The sequence below is a fragment of the Aphelocoma coerulescens genome, chromosome 12 (genome assembly GCF_041296385.1).
Source record: "Aphelocoma coerulescens isolate FSJ_1873_10779 chromosome 12, UR_Acoe_1.0, whole genome shotgun sequence".
NCBI classification, from domain to species: domain Eukaryota; kingdom Metazoa; phylum Chordata; class Aves; order Passeriformes; family Corvidae; genus Aphelocoma; species Aphelocoma coerulescens.
The window spans coordinates 9,201,498-9,219,100 of NC_091026.1; the positions used below are offsets into that span (position 1 = coordinate 9,201,498).

The 17,603-nt window shown below is 40.1% G+C and overlaps 2 protein-coding genes across 35 annotated transcripts in view; one reads left to right on the forward strand and one right to left on the reverse strand.

The window, feature by feature from the left end:
- DENND6A (DENN domain containing 6A) overlaps positions 1-6,044 on the reverse strand; it is a 28,757-nt gene extending 22,713 nt beyond the window's left edge. Inside the window, exons 1-4 of one of the 6 annotated variants that reach the window (XM_069027443.1) lie at positions 5,960-6,035; positions 4,992-5,420; positions 4,210-4,274; positions 3,526-3,700 (exon numbers count right to left, since the gene is read on the reverse strand). The gene's annotated coding sequence lies outside the window, so the exon portion shown is untranslated. Of the gene's footprint in view, positions 1-3,525; positions 3,701-4,209; positions 4,279-4,991; positions 5,421-5,959 lie in introns of all 6 variants that reach the window. The other 5 variants (XM_069027441.1, XM_069027440.1, XM_069027442.1 and 2 more) reach the window with 5 other exon arrangements.
- Positions 6,045-6,178: 134 nt separating this feature from the next.
- SLMAP (sarcolemma associated protein) overlaps positions 6,179-17,603 on the forward strand; it is an 80,541-nt gene continuing 69,116 nt past the window's right edge. For all 29 annotated transcript variants that reach the window (XM_069027948.1, XM_069027962.1, XM_069027953.1 and 26 more), the window contains exons 1-2: positions 6,179-6,261; positions 6,381-7,731. In XM_069027948.1, coding sequence (XP_068884049.1) covers positions 7,534-7,731 — 198 coding nt within the window. In that variant the 5' untranslated portion in view covers positions 6,179-6,261; positions 6,381-7,533. The remainder of the gene's footprint in view (positions 6,262-6,380; positions 7,732-17,603) is intronic.

A 17,603-nucleotide genomic window follows, 5' to 3' on the forward strand; every position in this document is an offset into this window, starting at 1 on the left:
ACAGGAGTTGTAAATATTAAAACCAAAATAATACATCTATATATACTTAAAAGAAAATTTAGGACTCCTTAGATGCACTGTTTCCTTAAGACCCATTAACAACACTTGTTTATCTATCAAAACCAAACTGCTAGAAGTTAAAGTATGCTTTGATCATTCGAGTAATTTTCTAGACAAAGGCATAACAAACATGTAACTCAGACAAAATTATGACACGGTAATAATTTGAGATATCAAATTATATCATGGATATAATTTGAGCCTTCAATTATCACAAACCATTAGTGGCAAAGTGAATGTTAGATACAAACTGAGATAGGAATGGGGTTCTGCAGTGTGCAGCCTAGGGCAGGGCTCTACAGGAAGATTCTCACTGTCTCCAGCTGCTTCATGTATCTTTCAGTGATACCATGCAACACTCACAGATTTTTCAAGTAGTTAACTCCTGAATTCTGTAAAAGATTACCATCCAAAAAAAGACATGACTAAGACTGAGCTTAATCAAGTTCAACTCAGTGCAATGATTCTCAGTAGCATTTCATTTGCTGTTCCCATTTAAGAACTGAAACAGCCTGGCCAAAAGCTTTTATCACTTGGTTTAAGAAAATATTCCATCTCACTGCTTCTTATAAGCCTTCCCTTGTTTGTACTTTTATACTTTCCCTTGCTTATATTCTTGCTGTGATGGGAAAACCAAAATTTTAGCTATGATCATCATGCATGTACTTCTAGATTTTGATGGCCCCTATTTTAAGTTTTCACGTCAATTAAAAGTGTATGTGAAATAATAAGAATAAAGTACTTACTAAGAGGGATATGCTCTGCTCATTTTATTGAACAGTAAATTAATTCCACCTGATGCTTAACAAATAATATTTTGGCAGGAAAAAGTTAAGAGAATAGACACACAATCTTTGATAAGTACTGAAGAAAGGATTCTCACCCACTGGAGATATTCCCAATAACTAGGGAAACGCTGGTTCAGAAAGATTTTCACCTAGCCATTTCATATACATTTTAGTTTTGATAAAATGTGATTATCTTCTTCAATTGAGAAAGAATGAACGTTAAGAAAAAAAATATATTTCTGCATGTATTGTAACATTTAGAAACATCTGAGACTGCTTTCTTCTTCAAGAAGTCTCAGTGCAGGACAAAAGATAGACTTCAGAGTTGGGAACCTACTAATTGAGAGCATTTTGCTACTACTTGCAATAAAGCCTCATGAAACACTAGGGCTCTGCATATGGAATGTGCCCTTACAAATCTCCATGAACTCAGCCTAGTTTTGCAGAAGTACAGCCATCTGTTAATATTTGGAAGGGCTTGGACAAGAGAGACTTCTAGAAAAAGCACGCCCTGTGATGTCAGTTGCTGGAACAAAAATGAGCAAAGGCCTATGTGGGACAGCTGGGTTCTAAAGATCCACAACTGTTCAGTGTTTGAGCCTGCCTTCCTTTTTTCCACGCTCTATCTTGCTCCTACAGCTGTGATCTCCAGGCTCTGTCCCCCCCTCTCTCAGCAGGATGCTTTCTATCAGGTAGCAGCAAATGTTGTGTTGGCTGCAGGCTGGCCAGGTTCCATCAGCTTCAGCAGGGAGTGACTGTGCAGACTGCTCACATCCACAGAGTAACACCAAAGAACTGCAAAAACATCATCTGCTCATCTCACCTTCCCCCTCCATCCCCCGCCTCGAGATTTCAGTTTAAAGCAGTATTTTATTTGTACTTGAAAATTAGATCTGGTCTAATAAATACATTCATTTAAAACAAATAAATACACACACAAAAAATGTTGTAATTATTTTTGAAGCACCTTTTCTATTTTTCAAACAGCCACAGAAAACATCAAACATTTCAAAAAGTCAATATTAATATTGACTGTTTAATTGATATATTAATAGAAAAGCAAATAAGAGCTGGTCACATGATGACTGTTCTGCTAAAATTATAAAGCAGTGAAAATGCTAGATATATCAACTTGCCTGATTTGATTTGAAATGAAAAAACACTGCATGTAAAATTAGTTATGTATTAGCATAACATGTATTAATGGTATGCGTGTTACATTATACTTACGTATATACACCAAATACATATATTATCAACATACTATGCAATGTACATTGTATATAGAAATGGATAGGATATATAGTACATAATAAAGAATATATTTTAAGTCATTGTATAACATTCATATTTGTTACATAACGTAAATTGAATAGTATATTCAGTATATGCTTACTACATATATTGCATTAATGTAATTTTCTGTTATGTTGGTAAAACACTCATTTGTATACTGGATACTTGTATCTTTTTTTTAATGCAAACTAGAAATAGGAGCAGGGAAGGATCTGAAAGAAATGGAATAAATGGAGAACCTACCTGACAAGAGATGATTAAACTGGCTAAGTTGCTTATTTTTTCAAAACTAATGCTGAAAAATAATGTAATTGTTCTTTACATAACCAGCCAGAGAGTTAAAAGATCACGAACAGAAAATAAGTCTGAAACTAAAGAACAATAATAACACTAAAATAAAAAAGTGTAACCGGTTCACTAAATCTGGGTTGATAATTAGAATCAATTTTTTAAACACTGGAGAAAACTTCTCTGAAACAGTTCCTTACTTTTTGACAGCTTGGTTCAGAATGTTTTAGAAGCTACTTCTGAGGCAAGCTTGTTTTGCAAAAGATACATAAGGATGTAAGTAACAGTTTAAACTCTGCTTTATGTTTCCACATTGGTCTATACAGCAATAAATGCCTTCTTAGACTGTCATATTTTAAATGTGGTATGGCAGTTATACATGGAATTTGTTGTATTTCTGAAAATCAGTAAAAAATTGATTGGATAAATTGTTGAAGAATGTTTCAGGGATGAGAACTCAGTAGAAAACTGCATCTCCAACTTTACCTGTTTATTCTGCTTTCACTATCAGCTTGCATCTCAATTTTTACTCTAGAAACGGAACTGTTGCTATACATGACATGCCTCAGTCATTCTAAATGTAACAATTTCTCTGGAATCAGCATCTCCCACTAAGCAACTGGTTCATACCTCTGCAGTGAAAACTCAGTCTGATACATATTAATTATTTTGGTAGCCTTTTGGATCATCATTGCACAGTACTCAGAAATGTGGCACTGAGTTGCCTATAATGCTGCTTGGTGCTTTTCTTTTTGAGTCAGTTACAGTTACCTCAGAATTCACGATAGGCTTCCTTCAGCAAAAGACCTCATTTTTCATCAAGTCATTACAACTTTGACACCCTCAAACCAAAATCCAGATGTTTTTCAGGTATGCACATAAACTACCTCAGCTGCATTTTAACCTCCTGAAACAGACACGAGCTCTTTAGGGGACAAATGTGACAGTGACAGTCCCCTCCTCTCCCTTTCCCTTACCCAACATGGCTATGGAGAGGGCTCTTTCTGCCCTCAGCTATGATGGCTATCATAACATTTTCATGGACTTCCTGCCCGGAAAAAGGATGGACACAGTGGGATCGCGCTGCCCTTACCTAACATGGCTGCGAGGTACTCTGCCTGGTTCAGCTGTGTGACAGCGTTTGTAGAAATGAAGCAGGGGCTGACACTTCCTCCCTCCTCCTCCTCTTTCTCCTCCTCCTCTGAGCACAGCACAGCAGCCGAGCACTTCACACAGAAATCCTCATCCACCTGTTGCTCTCCACAGTTCTGGGAAGGACACTTTCTGGTAAGCAGCAGACACTTCATAGAATGCCCATACGATAATTGTATCCTCATTTCAGAATGCAACTGCTTTCTATGTTTTCATTTTAGCCTATGACTCTGCCCCTGATAACTTCTGAACTCATCAAGCAATTTGAAACAGGAGTTAAAAAGTCTGAGGGTAACTACACCCATGCAGCTCCTCTGAGAGCTGGCACGCATGCAGAGAAGGAAGGCTCAAATTAATGTTCTCGATGAGCAGTGGGTACAGCTCAGTTGTTACATGAGCCATTTGGCAGTGCCAAAAAGAACTAGAAAGGCAGCTGGCACATACCATTGCTTTCCCGAGAGACTGTCAGAGTGCAATTTCTCCAGGGGATGAAGTAGGGTTCAGGAAAACATAGTATGCCAGTGGCTTGCAGTTTAAATTACATACTTACATTATTATTATGTTATTATAAATACTTAGAGAGAACATCAGAGAAAGTTATCCACTGCTCAGTTTATTGTTTTACCTGATTTTCCTAGGTCCTATAGATGGTAATGGATCTTCTTCATCTCTAATTTTACTTTCAGTCTCCTTTCTCCATTAAACATGCAGACAAAAATATAAAAAATGCTCTCAGAAACATTCTTTTAATTCCAACAGCTGTAGTACCCTTTGCTCTCACTTTTTACACTTTGCAGTTCCAAAGACGCTCTCAATTATTTCTACTTTTGCAACTGGTTCCCTCAAATATAACTCCTAATGGACCTAAATTTATTCTCACTTTCTCCATCTTCTTTTTATACCACTTTCCTTCTCCCTTTGATTAGTTATGGCACCTTGTGTGCTGTAAGCAACAGCCACACTGAATTTGCACTTATTAAAACAATTAGTAAAAGTAAATTACAATTATATTTATCACAGTAGTACAATCTCATAAGCTGATGAAAGCCATGGAGTGGTATGAGAGATTTTTTTTTTTGCCCCTGTCAGGAGAATTAAAACTATGGATAAACAGTTCTAAAGCTTCCACCTATCAGTTGTTTGTTTTTGTCTTCATAAAATCAGGCTTGTCTTTAATCTTGGATTTAATTTCTTTGTTTCAAACACAGATGCTACAGCCTGGTTTTGCTGTCTTTTTCTCACTGGATTGTCAGACGAAAATTAGTCTGTAACGAATCAAACCCCCTCCCCAAATCACAGTGCAGTCAAAAAGAAAGGGGAAAAAAATGAAGACAGCCCTGAGATTTTACTGTCCTACAACTCAGAACACGCCAGTTGTGCTTTGTCTCATACACTGCACTGCCTTACCTCGATCGCTGCTTTCCCCTCATCCACTGCTGAACTGCCTGGCCCAGCTCCGCTCCTGTCCTCCACGGCTGCCAGCTCTTTCTGCCATCAGAGAACCCTCCCATATCCCTAATCCTAACACCTTGTCACAGGGTAATTATAGTGCTGGCACGACTACCAGCATCTATCTTATATCACACAATTTCCACTTGTTTGCTTTACAGGCAATGATGGAATTAAGAATGTATTTGGACTGGAGAGACTTGTTTGGCACCAGCCTACCATATGACCTTGACAAGCGACCTTTCCTTGGCTTCTAGAAAACGGGCATAAATATGACCTTGAATGATGCTCCGTGACATACTGAGGGAAGACACAGCACCAGTGACCCCACCTCAGTCCTGTCCCTGCAGCTACTGCTCCAAGAGTCCCCCTGCTCCAGCTGCCAACCTGAAACAAGACATGGCAAACATGGCCAGCATTCCTCCCGCCCCAGGACACATAACACCACACTGCGGATCCCTAGGTTTTTAATCTGGGATCATAAAACCACCAGAAGCACACAGAGAAAGCAGGAGGATGTTCAGGAGACTCCTGCAGTTTCCCATGCAAGCTCTGCTGAGAACGTGTCACCCCAGCTCCTGCTCTAAGCTGCACTCTTTCACAGAACCACAGAATATTCTGAATTGGAATCAGATCATCGAGTCCAATTCCAGGCGCTGCACAGGGAGCCCCAGGAATCCCACCCTGCGCCTGAGAGCGTTGTCCAAAAGGTTTGTGAACTGGCAGTCTTGGGGAGCCTATTCGAGTGCTCGACCCCCCTCTGGGTGAAGAGTCTTCTCCTAAAATCCAACCTAAACCTCCCCTGACAACTTCACGCCGTTCCCTCCCCCTTATTTATAAGGGCTGACGGCCCCCGCTCGTCCCCTCCCTCCTAGGGCTGAGCACAGCGACGGCAAAGCGACGGCACGGGGCCGGGGCTCACTCACCTCAGCGACCTGCCCCGTGCTAACACGTCCCAGCCGTGCCCTTCCAGGAGGAGCAGCAGCCCTCTTCCCTCTTCCCTTTTCCCCTTTCCCCTCTCCCCTCCCGGCCCATCCCGCCGCCCCCTCCCCGCGCGCCCGGAGCGGGGCGGGGCCCCCCAGTTGCCGCAGCCTCACCGCGCGCAACGCGCGTGCGCGGAGCCCGCCGGTGCGCACGCCGCCTGCCCCCGGCCCCGCCCCGCCCCGGCCCCGCCGCCGCGGCCACACCGGGAAGGGCTCCAGGCGCTATGGCGGCGGCTGCGCGCAAGGTAAGGGGGGAGCGGGGTGCGCCCCGTGCCGCCCGCGGGGCCGCGCGATGCGGGGCTGAGGGGACGCGGCGAGACGCGCTGAGAGACGAGGCTGACCCGGTTTGTTTTCGGCCCCGCAGGTCGGAGGAAAGTTCCCGCGGCCGGTGGCCGCCTGAGCGGCAGAGCGACCGAGCGGGAGCGCCCGGGCCCGGCCGCCAGGCCTCTCCCGCCGCCGGGGCAGCGGAGCCGCACTGGGCGGGCGGAGAGCGCGGGGGTGCGCAGCGGGCCCGCCTCATGCGTAGCCACCTGCGGAGGGGCTGAGCGGAGCCGCCGCGCCCCGCGCCGGGGGTTCCTGGCGGGGACTTCCCGGGGCAGCCCCCGCCGTCCGCCCCTGCGGAGCCGCCGCCGAGGGACGCACACCGACCCCGCCGCCAGCCAGAGCCGCCGCCGGGGAGCGACCTGTCAGCGCGCCTCGCAGGCCGGCCCCAAGAACCCTTCCCACGCGTTGGTTTGTCCTCGGGAGAAGGAGAGTTGGGAGCCTCTCTATGCCTTATCAAGTTCCTTATCTGAGCGGCTCCCAGAAGCTGTAGACCAGTTTAGCTTTATCTGGTGTAGGGGAGAAAAACAGTGTAGCTCTCGCACTCCATCCTAAATCGAGGACCACCTATTCTGCTGGGGTTTAACACATGAAGATGGTGAAATGCGGATTGCTGTGTAAAGCAATAGGTCCCTGTTGTGAAGCGAGGGCTTTGTATTCGCCTTCCAGTTCCTGATCTGTGCCCTGTGAGAGAGGACGCTAATCTTACTCCTTCATCCCCCTTCCCTAAACCTTTCATTGCTTCCATGTTGCATTGGTCAGACTTTTGGTCAGTGTTGTTTACGGAAGGAGGGGGGAAAGAAGGCAGTTGAGGTTACAAACAAAAGTACTTGTATGACTCATCTACTTGGATTTAAGACATTGTATCCTTCTTTCACGGGGCCTTTGCTTCTCTCTGAAGGAATCAGATGCTTATTCCTGTTCTTCCAGAGGAGGATGGATTGAAAGTTGTATGTTTTAGACTTTTTTTGGGCCACTGCTGATGTTAAGAGACATAATGGGGCTTTTTCACTGGATTATTGCCAGAATTAGTTTACACACTGAAACAATGGGTTGTTAGGCCTCTCATACGATAATATTTGTCCTGCTTTAATATAAAGTTGCTGTGGAGGTGTTTTAAAAATTGTGGAGGACAGTCTGCATCAGAAGAGGCTCTCTTCATCTCTGGTTGGTGTGGCAACCTCAATCTGTCCTCGATGCCTTCAGCCTTGGCCATCTTCACTTGCCGCCCGAACTCCCACCCGTTTCAGGAGCGTCATGTTTACCTGGACGAGCCCGTCAAGATCGGCCGCTCCGTGGCTCGCTGCCGGCCAGCCCAGAACAACGCCACATTTGACTGCAAGGTGCTGTCCAGGAACCATGCTCTTGTCTGGTTTGATCACAAGACAGGCAAGGTAAGGTGTTTATTTAAAAACTCTGAAACTGCACATTTGTTTTAGCAAGTCTCTGTAGACTGCAGATCGCTCTGCGTTTTGCCATAGTAAGTATGGTTGCATAGTGAAGGAGTAAGATTTGTTTTAAAATGATAACTTTCCAGGTAAGTTGGTAATTTCTTACTAAGCAGAAACTGAATATTATGAAAAGTATATAAAATGAACAGTTGAAAATGGTTAGAGTACTGAAAGACTTGCGTGTGTCTTATTCATTGCTGGAAGTAGGTGATTTTGAGGTGAGTCATGCAAATGTGAAAGCACATTGTATCGATATAGGGTGTAATAGTATTTTCTTCAAATGCGGAGAAATTACTGTTTTATCGGTGTATGTAAATTGATTGTGAGGAGCGTTGAAAAATGGATTTCAAAAAGATACTGTGCTTGTTTGGCACTCTTCCTACTTGTCCTTTTGAAATTTTGTGGAGTATTTTGTTTGGTTCTGATAGAAAGTTTATCACTGGCAACAGGAGTGTAATGAATGGCACTCATGATACAGTCTTATTGATAGTGAAAATGGTTTTAAAATACATCCTGTGCTCTTAACTGTTTCTCTCACAAGTCTGGCAGTCTTGTTAAGCGAAATTGAGGGGTCCTGTAGTGCGTGTTTTGTCCACTAGGGATTGAACTGGGACAAGTAAAGTTGTTTTACTTAATGACTGTCAAGTTAATTTTAAATAGCCAGAGAAAAATTAACAGAGTGCAGACTACAGTTGCTCAGCACTGTATTTTTTTCCCAAATATGTTGATGTTATGCCCTAGAACTTAACATCCTCTAAATCAGCTGTATTTTAGCTTCACACCAAGCCCTTCTACGAAATGCAGTCAGTGTAGCTCTGGATTTTAAGAATAATATGGTCTGTAATTAATGCAGATTTTTTCAGTAGTATGACACAGAAGGAGGAGCAGTACAACGCAGTCAAAGTTCTTAAACCTTCCATTGTTAGCTATCCTGTGTTATGCAATACTTGGGCATGATGGGACAAGACAAGCATTTAATTTCCTAAGGCTGGATTATGGCATGGCTTTCAAGTTACCTGCAGGTAATTGTGCAAACTGCTATCTGTATTAAACGTTTCATTAAGCATGCTGCTTTGGCTCTATTGTGTGTGTGTGATGTGCATTCTTGGATTCTAGAAAACTTAAGTGCTTGAAATACTTTTAGTGTTTAACCTTTCTTGTTTGATTCAACAAAGTAAAATGTTCCAATTTATTGTGCTGTCTTTAAATTAGAAATTAGTATGCATGTGGCTTTTTATCAACATTTCTTATGACTTATAAAGATTTTAAGACCCCCATGTGCTCTAATATGGTTACAAACAGTATGCCGTATTCAAGATGGTTAATTTGACAAAGCACTGAGAGTTGAGAAAATCTGGTAGCTGATAGATAAGCTTCAAAGACCATCAGCTATGGGGTTTTTTGTTTGTTTTTAAATTTCAGTTAGCTCTGGCTTCTCTAATATAGGTAAAAAATTTAGGTACTTACTCATTTATCTGTTTTAAAATAGCAACTTAGTAGTGGTAGTAAATAAGAGGATTGTATTTAATAGTTCTCGAGATAACATCATGTGAAGATTTGACAGGGGTCTGATGAAAATTGCCAAGATGGGGATCTGTAGCCATAGTGATGAAGTAAAGAATGGGTTTGGGATCATGCCCTGGAATCCACTCCTGATGCATGTTAAATGTGGTGATGTTATAAAAGGTTTAAAGCATTGGTATAGCAATGTGGAGAATTTCAGATTCTGTGCTTGTTTCTTAGCAATATGGACTGGCTTTCATCTGATTGAGTGTCTGAATGGTAAATTATGAGACAGTTGGAGGAGAGGGGGAAATACACCATTAGAGATAATAGGTATCAAGTGCTGGTGTGAAAAGGCAGGTAGAAGATACTGATAAATACAGGCTTGATCTTGAATCAGAAGAACTACTTAAAAAAATTCTGTGGTGTTTTCAAAATGCAAACAAAACCATGAAACTATGCCAGAACATTTACATGCAGGAACATCTATTATCATTGTTTACATAACTGCTAATAAGCACATCTCATTTAGCAAATTGTCATTATCCTGTCAATGACCTATATTTAAACCTGCACAAATTCTTTTTGTTAGAGTATTTGTAAACATTTCTTAGAAGCTTATATATAGGATATTTATCAATTCTGGGTTTTTCGAAAGATAAAAGACCTTCAAATGTTAATTTAGTAATGAGAAAAACCTTCAGATATTTCAAAATGGTTCGTGAATGATCTGGGGCTACAGTTTCGTAAGTTGTGGACTCTGGCAATACCAGTTTCTGGCATTACCAGTCACTCAGTCCAGTTTCTGTGCTGCCTCTTGAGCTGCCTTTCAGTTATACTCTCATACTTTTTGTTTTTTTCCTGAGGGCTTGGAGTTTTATTTTGTTTAGTGAATCATGTGAGTGATCCTGTTTACTACATAGTCGGTAAACAATTTTATCGATAGCATCTGTAAATAGGGGTAGAACCTGCAGAGAGGGAGCAGCAGTAAGCAATGCCAAGGAAAGTAGTACAAATTTTTTTTCCTTAGGCAGAGGAAGGCATAAGCTGAAATATGTCACATAAGTAGACCAAGCTGAAGATAACATGTTACTTGCAGTTGAAAGATGTGAATGTTTGCTTTGTATAAAGGCACTTTAATTATGTATGGAAAAAGTTATTTGCCCAAGGAGATAATGTCTATGTAACACCAGCATTATTAAGGATGAAAGTGGGATGAGTTTTTGAGATCACCAATACATAGCAATTAAAAGCAGGTACTTAAAGTTGGATTTGCTTTTAAAAATATTTTTAACATAATATCTAAGCCTAAATATGTATATGATTAAGGTGGAAGGAGATGGTGGTGGGATTATCTGTACTTGAACTTTTTCTGTGCTTAGTACTTCTACAGGCAATCTGTGCAATGCCTCTTTTTGCCTGTGTTTGTAGATACAGCATAATAACTCCTAGTTAACTAGTAGATTTTTCATGCAGTGATAACATTAGAATATTATGCTTAGAATTAATTTTGATTTTATTTTTTTAAAGTAATTACAAGGTAATGAATCTGGGTTTTTTTAGAGGTGCCTGAAAAAGTGACTCACTAGATATGTAGGAAGTAGATGTTGTGCTGAGCATGGAGTGTTCAAAAAAGTGTGAATCAAAGCAAAAGAAAAAGTGGGCTATAGTTCACAAAATCTAAATATGTTTGTTCAGCTCATATCGCTGCATATGGGAAGAAGCTCTTAAAAATTGCATAACTGAAATAATCTTAAACTTGTTTTTTTGGGTTTTGTTTTCATTTTTGAAAACAAACAAGTGGAAAACCCTTGAGAATTTGTATGAGACTTCCAGGCTGAAATGCTTCTGACAGATGTTTTAGAAGCTTTTAGTAGAAATCTGAAGCTTCCAGCAGATACCCAGGCTTTCAAAATCTGGAATTATTCAGTGCTTTAGATTGTTTTGAGTTGCTATTGTAAGTACTTTTTATAGGGAATTCATTGCCACAGTTTACCAAATGCTCTGAGAAACTGTGAAAAATAAAGTATTTTCTTAGAGCAAAAGCACTCCAAAGAACTGGTCATTTGTAATAACTGAAAAAAAACGTGTAGGCACAAGTTGATGTGTTAATGGTAGCTAATACTATTGTTTTCATTTAACTCAAAGTGGATATGAATTGAATTGAGCACATTTGTATCTTGGTGACATAAATGCTAACTGTATTGAAATCCATAATCCCAGTAATAGTAAATGAAATTGATTAAAGCTGTGCTTTCTGGTTTCTAGATTTAAAATATGTGAGATAAAAATACTACAAAATACGTCCTGCAGGGAGCACCCTCTTCTTTGAAGAAAACAAACGTAAAACAGATTCCCCCCCTTAAAAAAAACCTTCAAAAACCAAAACAACAACCAACCAAAAATCCAACAAGAAAAGCCAAACCCCAGCAACTCAAAACAACCAGCCCAAAGGTACAGCCTGTTTAACGTTGTGATCTGAAGGACACAGTGCAGTTTACTCTGGTCGTGTTTGGGGATGACACCGAGCCTGTGAGGGTTGGTGTGGGGGCTGAGTTGATCTGCTCAAGGGCAGGGCTGCCCACAGGGCCCGGGCTGTGCTGAGTGAACGGCAGACAGGAACCCAAGGACAAACAGCGGAGGCTGCACTTGGAAAGGAAGAACCCCTTGCAGCTTATTAGACCCTATCTAGCATACTTCATCTAATTTTGGACCACTAGTGTAAGAAATACGTTGACAAACAGGAGCTGAGATTAGATAGTTTTTCTTTGTGCTGTATTGTACTAGGGATAAAAGTAAATTGATATGAAAGAGAGCAAACAAAATTTGTAAAGAGGAAATATGTTGCTCACTTAACATTACATAAAATGTTTTGTGGATATCAAGAACTTGGCACGATTCAGGAAAGTACAGAACATTTTCTCTGGACATTCTGTTAGTTCAGAAGTATTTTAGTAAATTTATCTTAAAAAAGTAAGTGGGATATGAAAAATGGTATTTGGAATTGTAGGGTCTTGGTGGGAGGTTTTTTTTCCTGCTGCTTCCAGTAGAGATTCCTGTGTGATACTCTGGCCTATTTAGTGTTGATCTATGTAAGGGATGTTTAGTTTCTCATGTATCAGTAGCTCTTATTTCAATAGATACCATGTCTGTTATTTGTTTTTTCCTTTATTATATTTTTTCAGCTTTCTGTTAGGATTGTTGTCCGAGAGATGTACAGATATTTTATTTTTCAGTACTCTTGATGTAGCTGTATGCTTACCATCTGCAGTGGGGGCACTTTATCTTCCAAACATTGAGTATTTGTTCCAAGTGCCCTGGGGGACTGATGTGGGGATCTGCTGTAATGCACTAAGGTGAAACTCCGGTGCTTGGGTGCCTCTGGTGAGAGGTTGATGTCAGGCAGCCCTTACATACACCTGTTAATATTTTTACGTAAGTGCTTTTCACCCTGAACGAACCATCCAATTTTATACTGATATCGTCATGAGAATAGTATGAGGTAGGGAGCTCTTGCTTTTGACAAACTTCAGCACCATGGTTTTAGAAGCCGGTGTAGGAGTGCGGGCAGCCATTTATAGTAGAGGTAAGTCAGTGCTGACAAGGATTTCCCTGCAGAGATACCATCTAGAGCCACTGCTGCAGAGTTAATACTGTAATTCTTGGAGCTGATCCATTGCAGTCATGATGCATCTCTCGTGAGCCAGGAACACCAACACATTGATTAGGCTTTAAAAACAAACAAAAATCCCTTTTGTATTTGAAATGAATTTTTACAAACCTCAAATGAATCAGGTTACTTAGCCAGAATGAAGGCCAGAAGATGTGTTTTTCTTAGATCTGTAATGGGATGGTTTGGGTTTGCTCCTGGTCCCAGGCTTATAAATGCAAAACCTTGCTTCCCTACACTTTAATTATATAAAGTTGTTCTTGATTTTTACTTTTTCATGTTAGTTGAGCGATCCAGTGATCGTTAACAGGCGGATTTACATCGCACTGGAGAAATACTTTGATTTGGCTTTATCTTCTCATTTTTCTTAATAAATGCAACAGCTTCATTTGGTTATTTATCTAATGACAGTAATTGCATTTATGTATGCTGTGAAGGGCCATGTGGGTGAGGAGTCTGTGTCGCTGTGTTACTTTGGTTGTGTTGATTTGAGTCTGATCTAGCTAGAATTCTGCAAAATGTGTTGATACATACTCAGCTGTTTTGTTGCATTTTGGGTTTTGTAATTTCTTTTAATAGATAACATAAAGTGAAAATGACTGTCGTTTGTGGAACCAGGCCAGTGAAAAGGAAGGAAGAATGCTGTCTCCATCCCTATAGCTAGCAATTTTACAGTCTATTGCTGCTAAATTATGATTGATTGTTGTCTCAGGATTTTCTTTTGAATCACATCAGTACTTGCTTCCTGTTAATGTTGCTCACTTGCTGAGAGTTTGGGTTATCCAAGAGCTCTGAATTTTGTTAGATCTTGCTGTGACAATGCATTAGTGTTCCCAACTTGACTGTCTTTGCAGAAATGTTTCTGCTTGTGGCAGAATTGTTGGAAGAAGGCTCAGCATTGTCACATTTTTGTTGAATATAGGCAAGTGTTTTTTCAGTCTGCTCTAGGAGTGGGAACATCAGGCAGAGAGATGGGTTGGACTGTACCATCTTGCAAGAAGACATATCTGTCTGCCAGAGACCCAGAACAGCTTCCTCCTTGAAAAGGAAAATCATTGTGCTGGAGCCAGACAATTAATTTGATACAATTTTCCTGTTGTGTTGTACCAGACTTGTGTGTGATTGAGCAATGCTTTAGAGTTTATTTCAGTCTTGAGAAAGTATAAATAAATGATGAACTTCCAGCAGGCTTATAATAGAAAGTCCAAAATCCTGTAGTAACACTGTAGTTGAGTGGAAAAACACAGAAAATTCTAGCAGGAGTTTGACCTTTTTTTGGAGTTTTTTTGGGTTTTTTTTTACTTTTGTAAAAAGTAAACATAAAACGTACTGGAATTAATCCAGGGTAGTTTAGGGCATGAGGAATTTATAAAATCTTTACAGAGCTAAGGAACGTTACAGTATTGATAGTTGGACTGTGGTGTGTAATGGAGGGAAATATGTGCTATTCATAGAACTTTTGGGTTATAAAATAACAGTAACCAACTATTGGAAAGACTGAAGAATTGATAGTGAGATGGGCTCAATTGCAAATGTCCTAATAGTGTGAAACAGGAGAACTTGTAACTAAATACAAAAAATATTGACAGTATTGTGCTGCTGTTAAAGTAGGTTTTTCCCCAGTAGGAATATCTTGTTTAGTTTTCGTTTTTACGTGATAATTCAAGTGTGTTGAAAATATTTATTACAGAAAGTCTTCAATACAGAAAGCATACAATATCTCATGTATGTATAAAAACTGTATCAGAACAGAAGGGTGACCTTTTGTTCTTGTGTTAAGAGAGTAATGAATAGAAACCTAAGAATTAAGTTATTAGTGCTGCATATTCTCATAATTACACCTGTAGTATTTCTTCCATAAAAATAAAATAAATGCAAGAGCTTAAAATAGAAAAGTTATGGATACTTGTAACCATGTATTGAGTAATACCCTTTTTAAAGGAAGGAATAGAAATGCTTATGTTTCAAATCCAAGATGAAAAACTCTGTAATGGGCCAGATAGATATTTGTACAGCAAGTTCTTTTGGAGACACTTGGTACTGGCTGCTGCTGTCTGCATATGTCATTAGTCTTATCTGATATGGAAGTTTTTTGCTCTTAACTGGAACTTTTCCAAAGTTGTTCCTTTTTTGGAAGTGGAGTGAGATTAAGTTTAAACCTAGATTTGTCTAAAACTTAGTCTTTGCCCTAGTGTCAATGTTCTGTAAGTGGTTTTTCTTCTTGTTTAACCCCACCCCAGCAGAGTTCGATAATTATGCCTTGCTGTGTTTTTTTTTAAAATGTTTTTTCATGAAGTGTAATTGTTAATTATGTAGGTTAGAAGCCAGATCTCTTGGTTCTGCAAAGCTGAGCTTTTAGCCTGCCTACCTTTTTATCTTTTAGTATTCTGGTGACCTTTCCCAGTAACTCGTGGCACAATTAGCTGTCATTCTCTGGTTTTTTTTTGGTTGTTAGCTGTGATAGTTATGCCAGAACTTAGGGGCAATAGAATTGCAAATCAGTTTCCGTAGTGTTACTTGTGATTTTATTCTGGCATTGCTGGGTTTTGCACGTATGCCTATTGCTTCTAGGTGCTTGAAGAATCTGAAAGCTTTCAGGAGGCATAGTGAATTATTTGTAATTCTTCACATGTTGAGCTCTGTTATTAAAAAAAAAACAACTTTGTTTTTTATATCTGATTGTGGAAGAATCCATTCTGCAGCCAAGTTATTTTTGCAGCTCTTTGATCTCTGTAGGTAATAGCAACTCCTTGTTGTTTATTTGCTATCATTATAGGGATTCCTCTTGCTGGATGCCAGAGGATTTTTAAGGTTATGACAATATTAGCACATATTTTTAAGAGACAAAGAATAAGTTTGATGAAGTTTCTTTTGTTTCTATGGATTCCAGAACTTTAGGTCATTAAGTAGCTAGAGTGGTATCTACTTGGAGGGAAGTTAAATTACTGTGAACAAGGACAGCAAATTCTATGGCATGGATGAACTGTCAGAGGATAATTAAGGTTGCTGTGGACCTCAGGAGATTGTCCGGTCCAGTCTGCTGGGCCACAGCAGCTCTAATGAGTTGAGGTTGCTCGTGGACTTGGTAGAGGATTTTGTGTCCAGAATTAATCCCTGCCAGGAAATAAGCTTCTGAGGTCAGTGTCAGGCATATTAGCTGGTAGATTAGCCTGTGTTGCTGTTGTCTTAAGTTAGTTTCTAGCTTCCAGTATATGTATGTCTAGATAGAATGCGGTATTACGCATACCTGGAGTACTTCTTTTGTAGTGTAATTTAAAATTACCACAAAAACTTGTCAAGAAGTTTTAAAATAATTTCTGGAGGAAAGGAAGAGCACTAAATGAAGGTCATGAATGTTCCCAGTTCCACTCCTAATTCCATAAGGGTGGAAATAATACTACACTTTCACTTACAGCTGTCAACCACTACTTCCTTTTTAAGAACTCAAAGGGGAAATTATTTTTTTTCATCTTCCTCTTTGAGGACTTTTCATAGACTGCATATTCCAGTGCTTGTAAGAGAAAGTCAGGAATACAAATTGTCATGGAAAGGGTTTATTTGTTTTTGCAATCTCTGTAGCTAGTTGATGTTAGGTAAAGCTACTGGTTGTGCTGCTTAAGCAGAGCTTTGGTAGGTATCTAAATATTGTCTTTGACAGTGAAGGCCAGTGATTTGGTCTATGAACAGAGCCCTTCCTATGTAATTAAGGGAAGGACTGATAGGCTGCTATTTATATTAATGTTACCTATAACACAGAAAGGCATGTGGATGTTCTAAGTCTATTTGAATGCTCTTTACCCATGGTGTCATTCTGATCTTTGGTTACATTTATGAATGACTCTAAATTAGAAAGTTAAAAATATATGTGCTGTGTTTAGATAACTTCTAACTTGCATGTAAACAGAGAGAAAAATGTTTCTGGAGGTTTTTGTACTTGAACAAATGCACTGTGTCAACAAACAAGGATAACCTTCCTTTCAAAATGCATATTTTGATTTGGAATCTGTACACATGGTGCCTCACTGACTGAGATCAGCACAGGTTGTACATTCATCCTGTTGCAGGGTATTACTTCCTAATAAATTTAGTGCAGATCTACATTTTAGCTGCAGATTGACCTTCCCTTAACCCATGTTGCAGAAGTGGGCTTGGGAAGGGTTAGTTTGGCAAAACACTGCACCAACGCAGCTGTCCTGCCACAGCTGTCCCAGAGCCACTCTGGGACATTCAGACTGCATTCCTGGGGGCTCCTTAGGTCACCCTGTTCTGGGATTTTGCCTGCTTCACAGGTCAGTATAAATGTGCCTGTACTTGAACGATTTTGTATGGAGATGTGGGGTTTTCTTGGTCTCCCCTGGTTATCAAATCCAAGTGTGCTCATTTTGCTTCCTTCCTTTCCCACACAGCTTAGTGTTGAGCCTTCCCAGGATAATTGTTACTGGATAAATTTTAGATGATGATCTGAGTTTTATAAACTAATATTAAAGGATCTTGATGACTACTGTGCTTCATTTTGAGATCTGTAACTTGTACTCTCTTTGATGTGCTTTATAGTTTAAACTTGCTGTATGCATCTTCTTTTATAACTGCTGTTTTGTAAATAATTGCTTTGTAATATCCTTTAAAGCCTTTTATGAAGGTG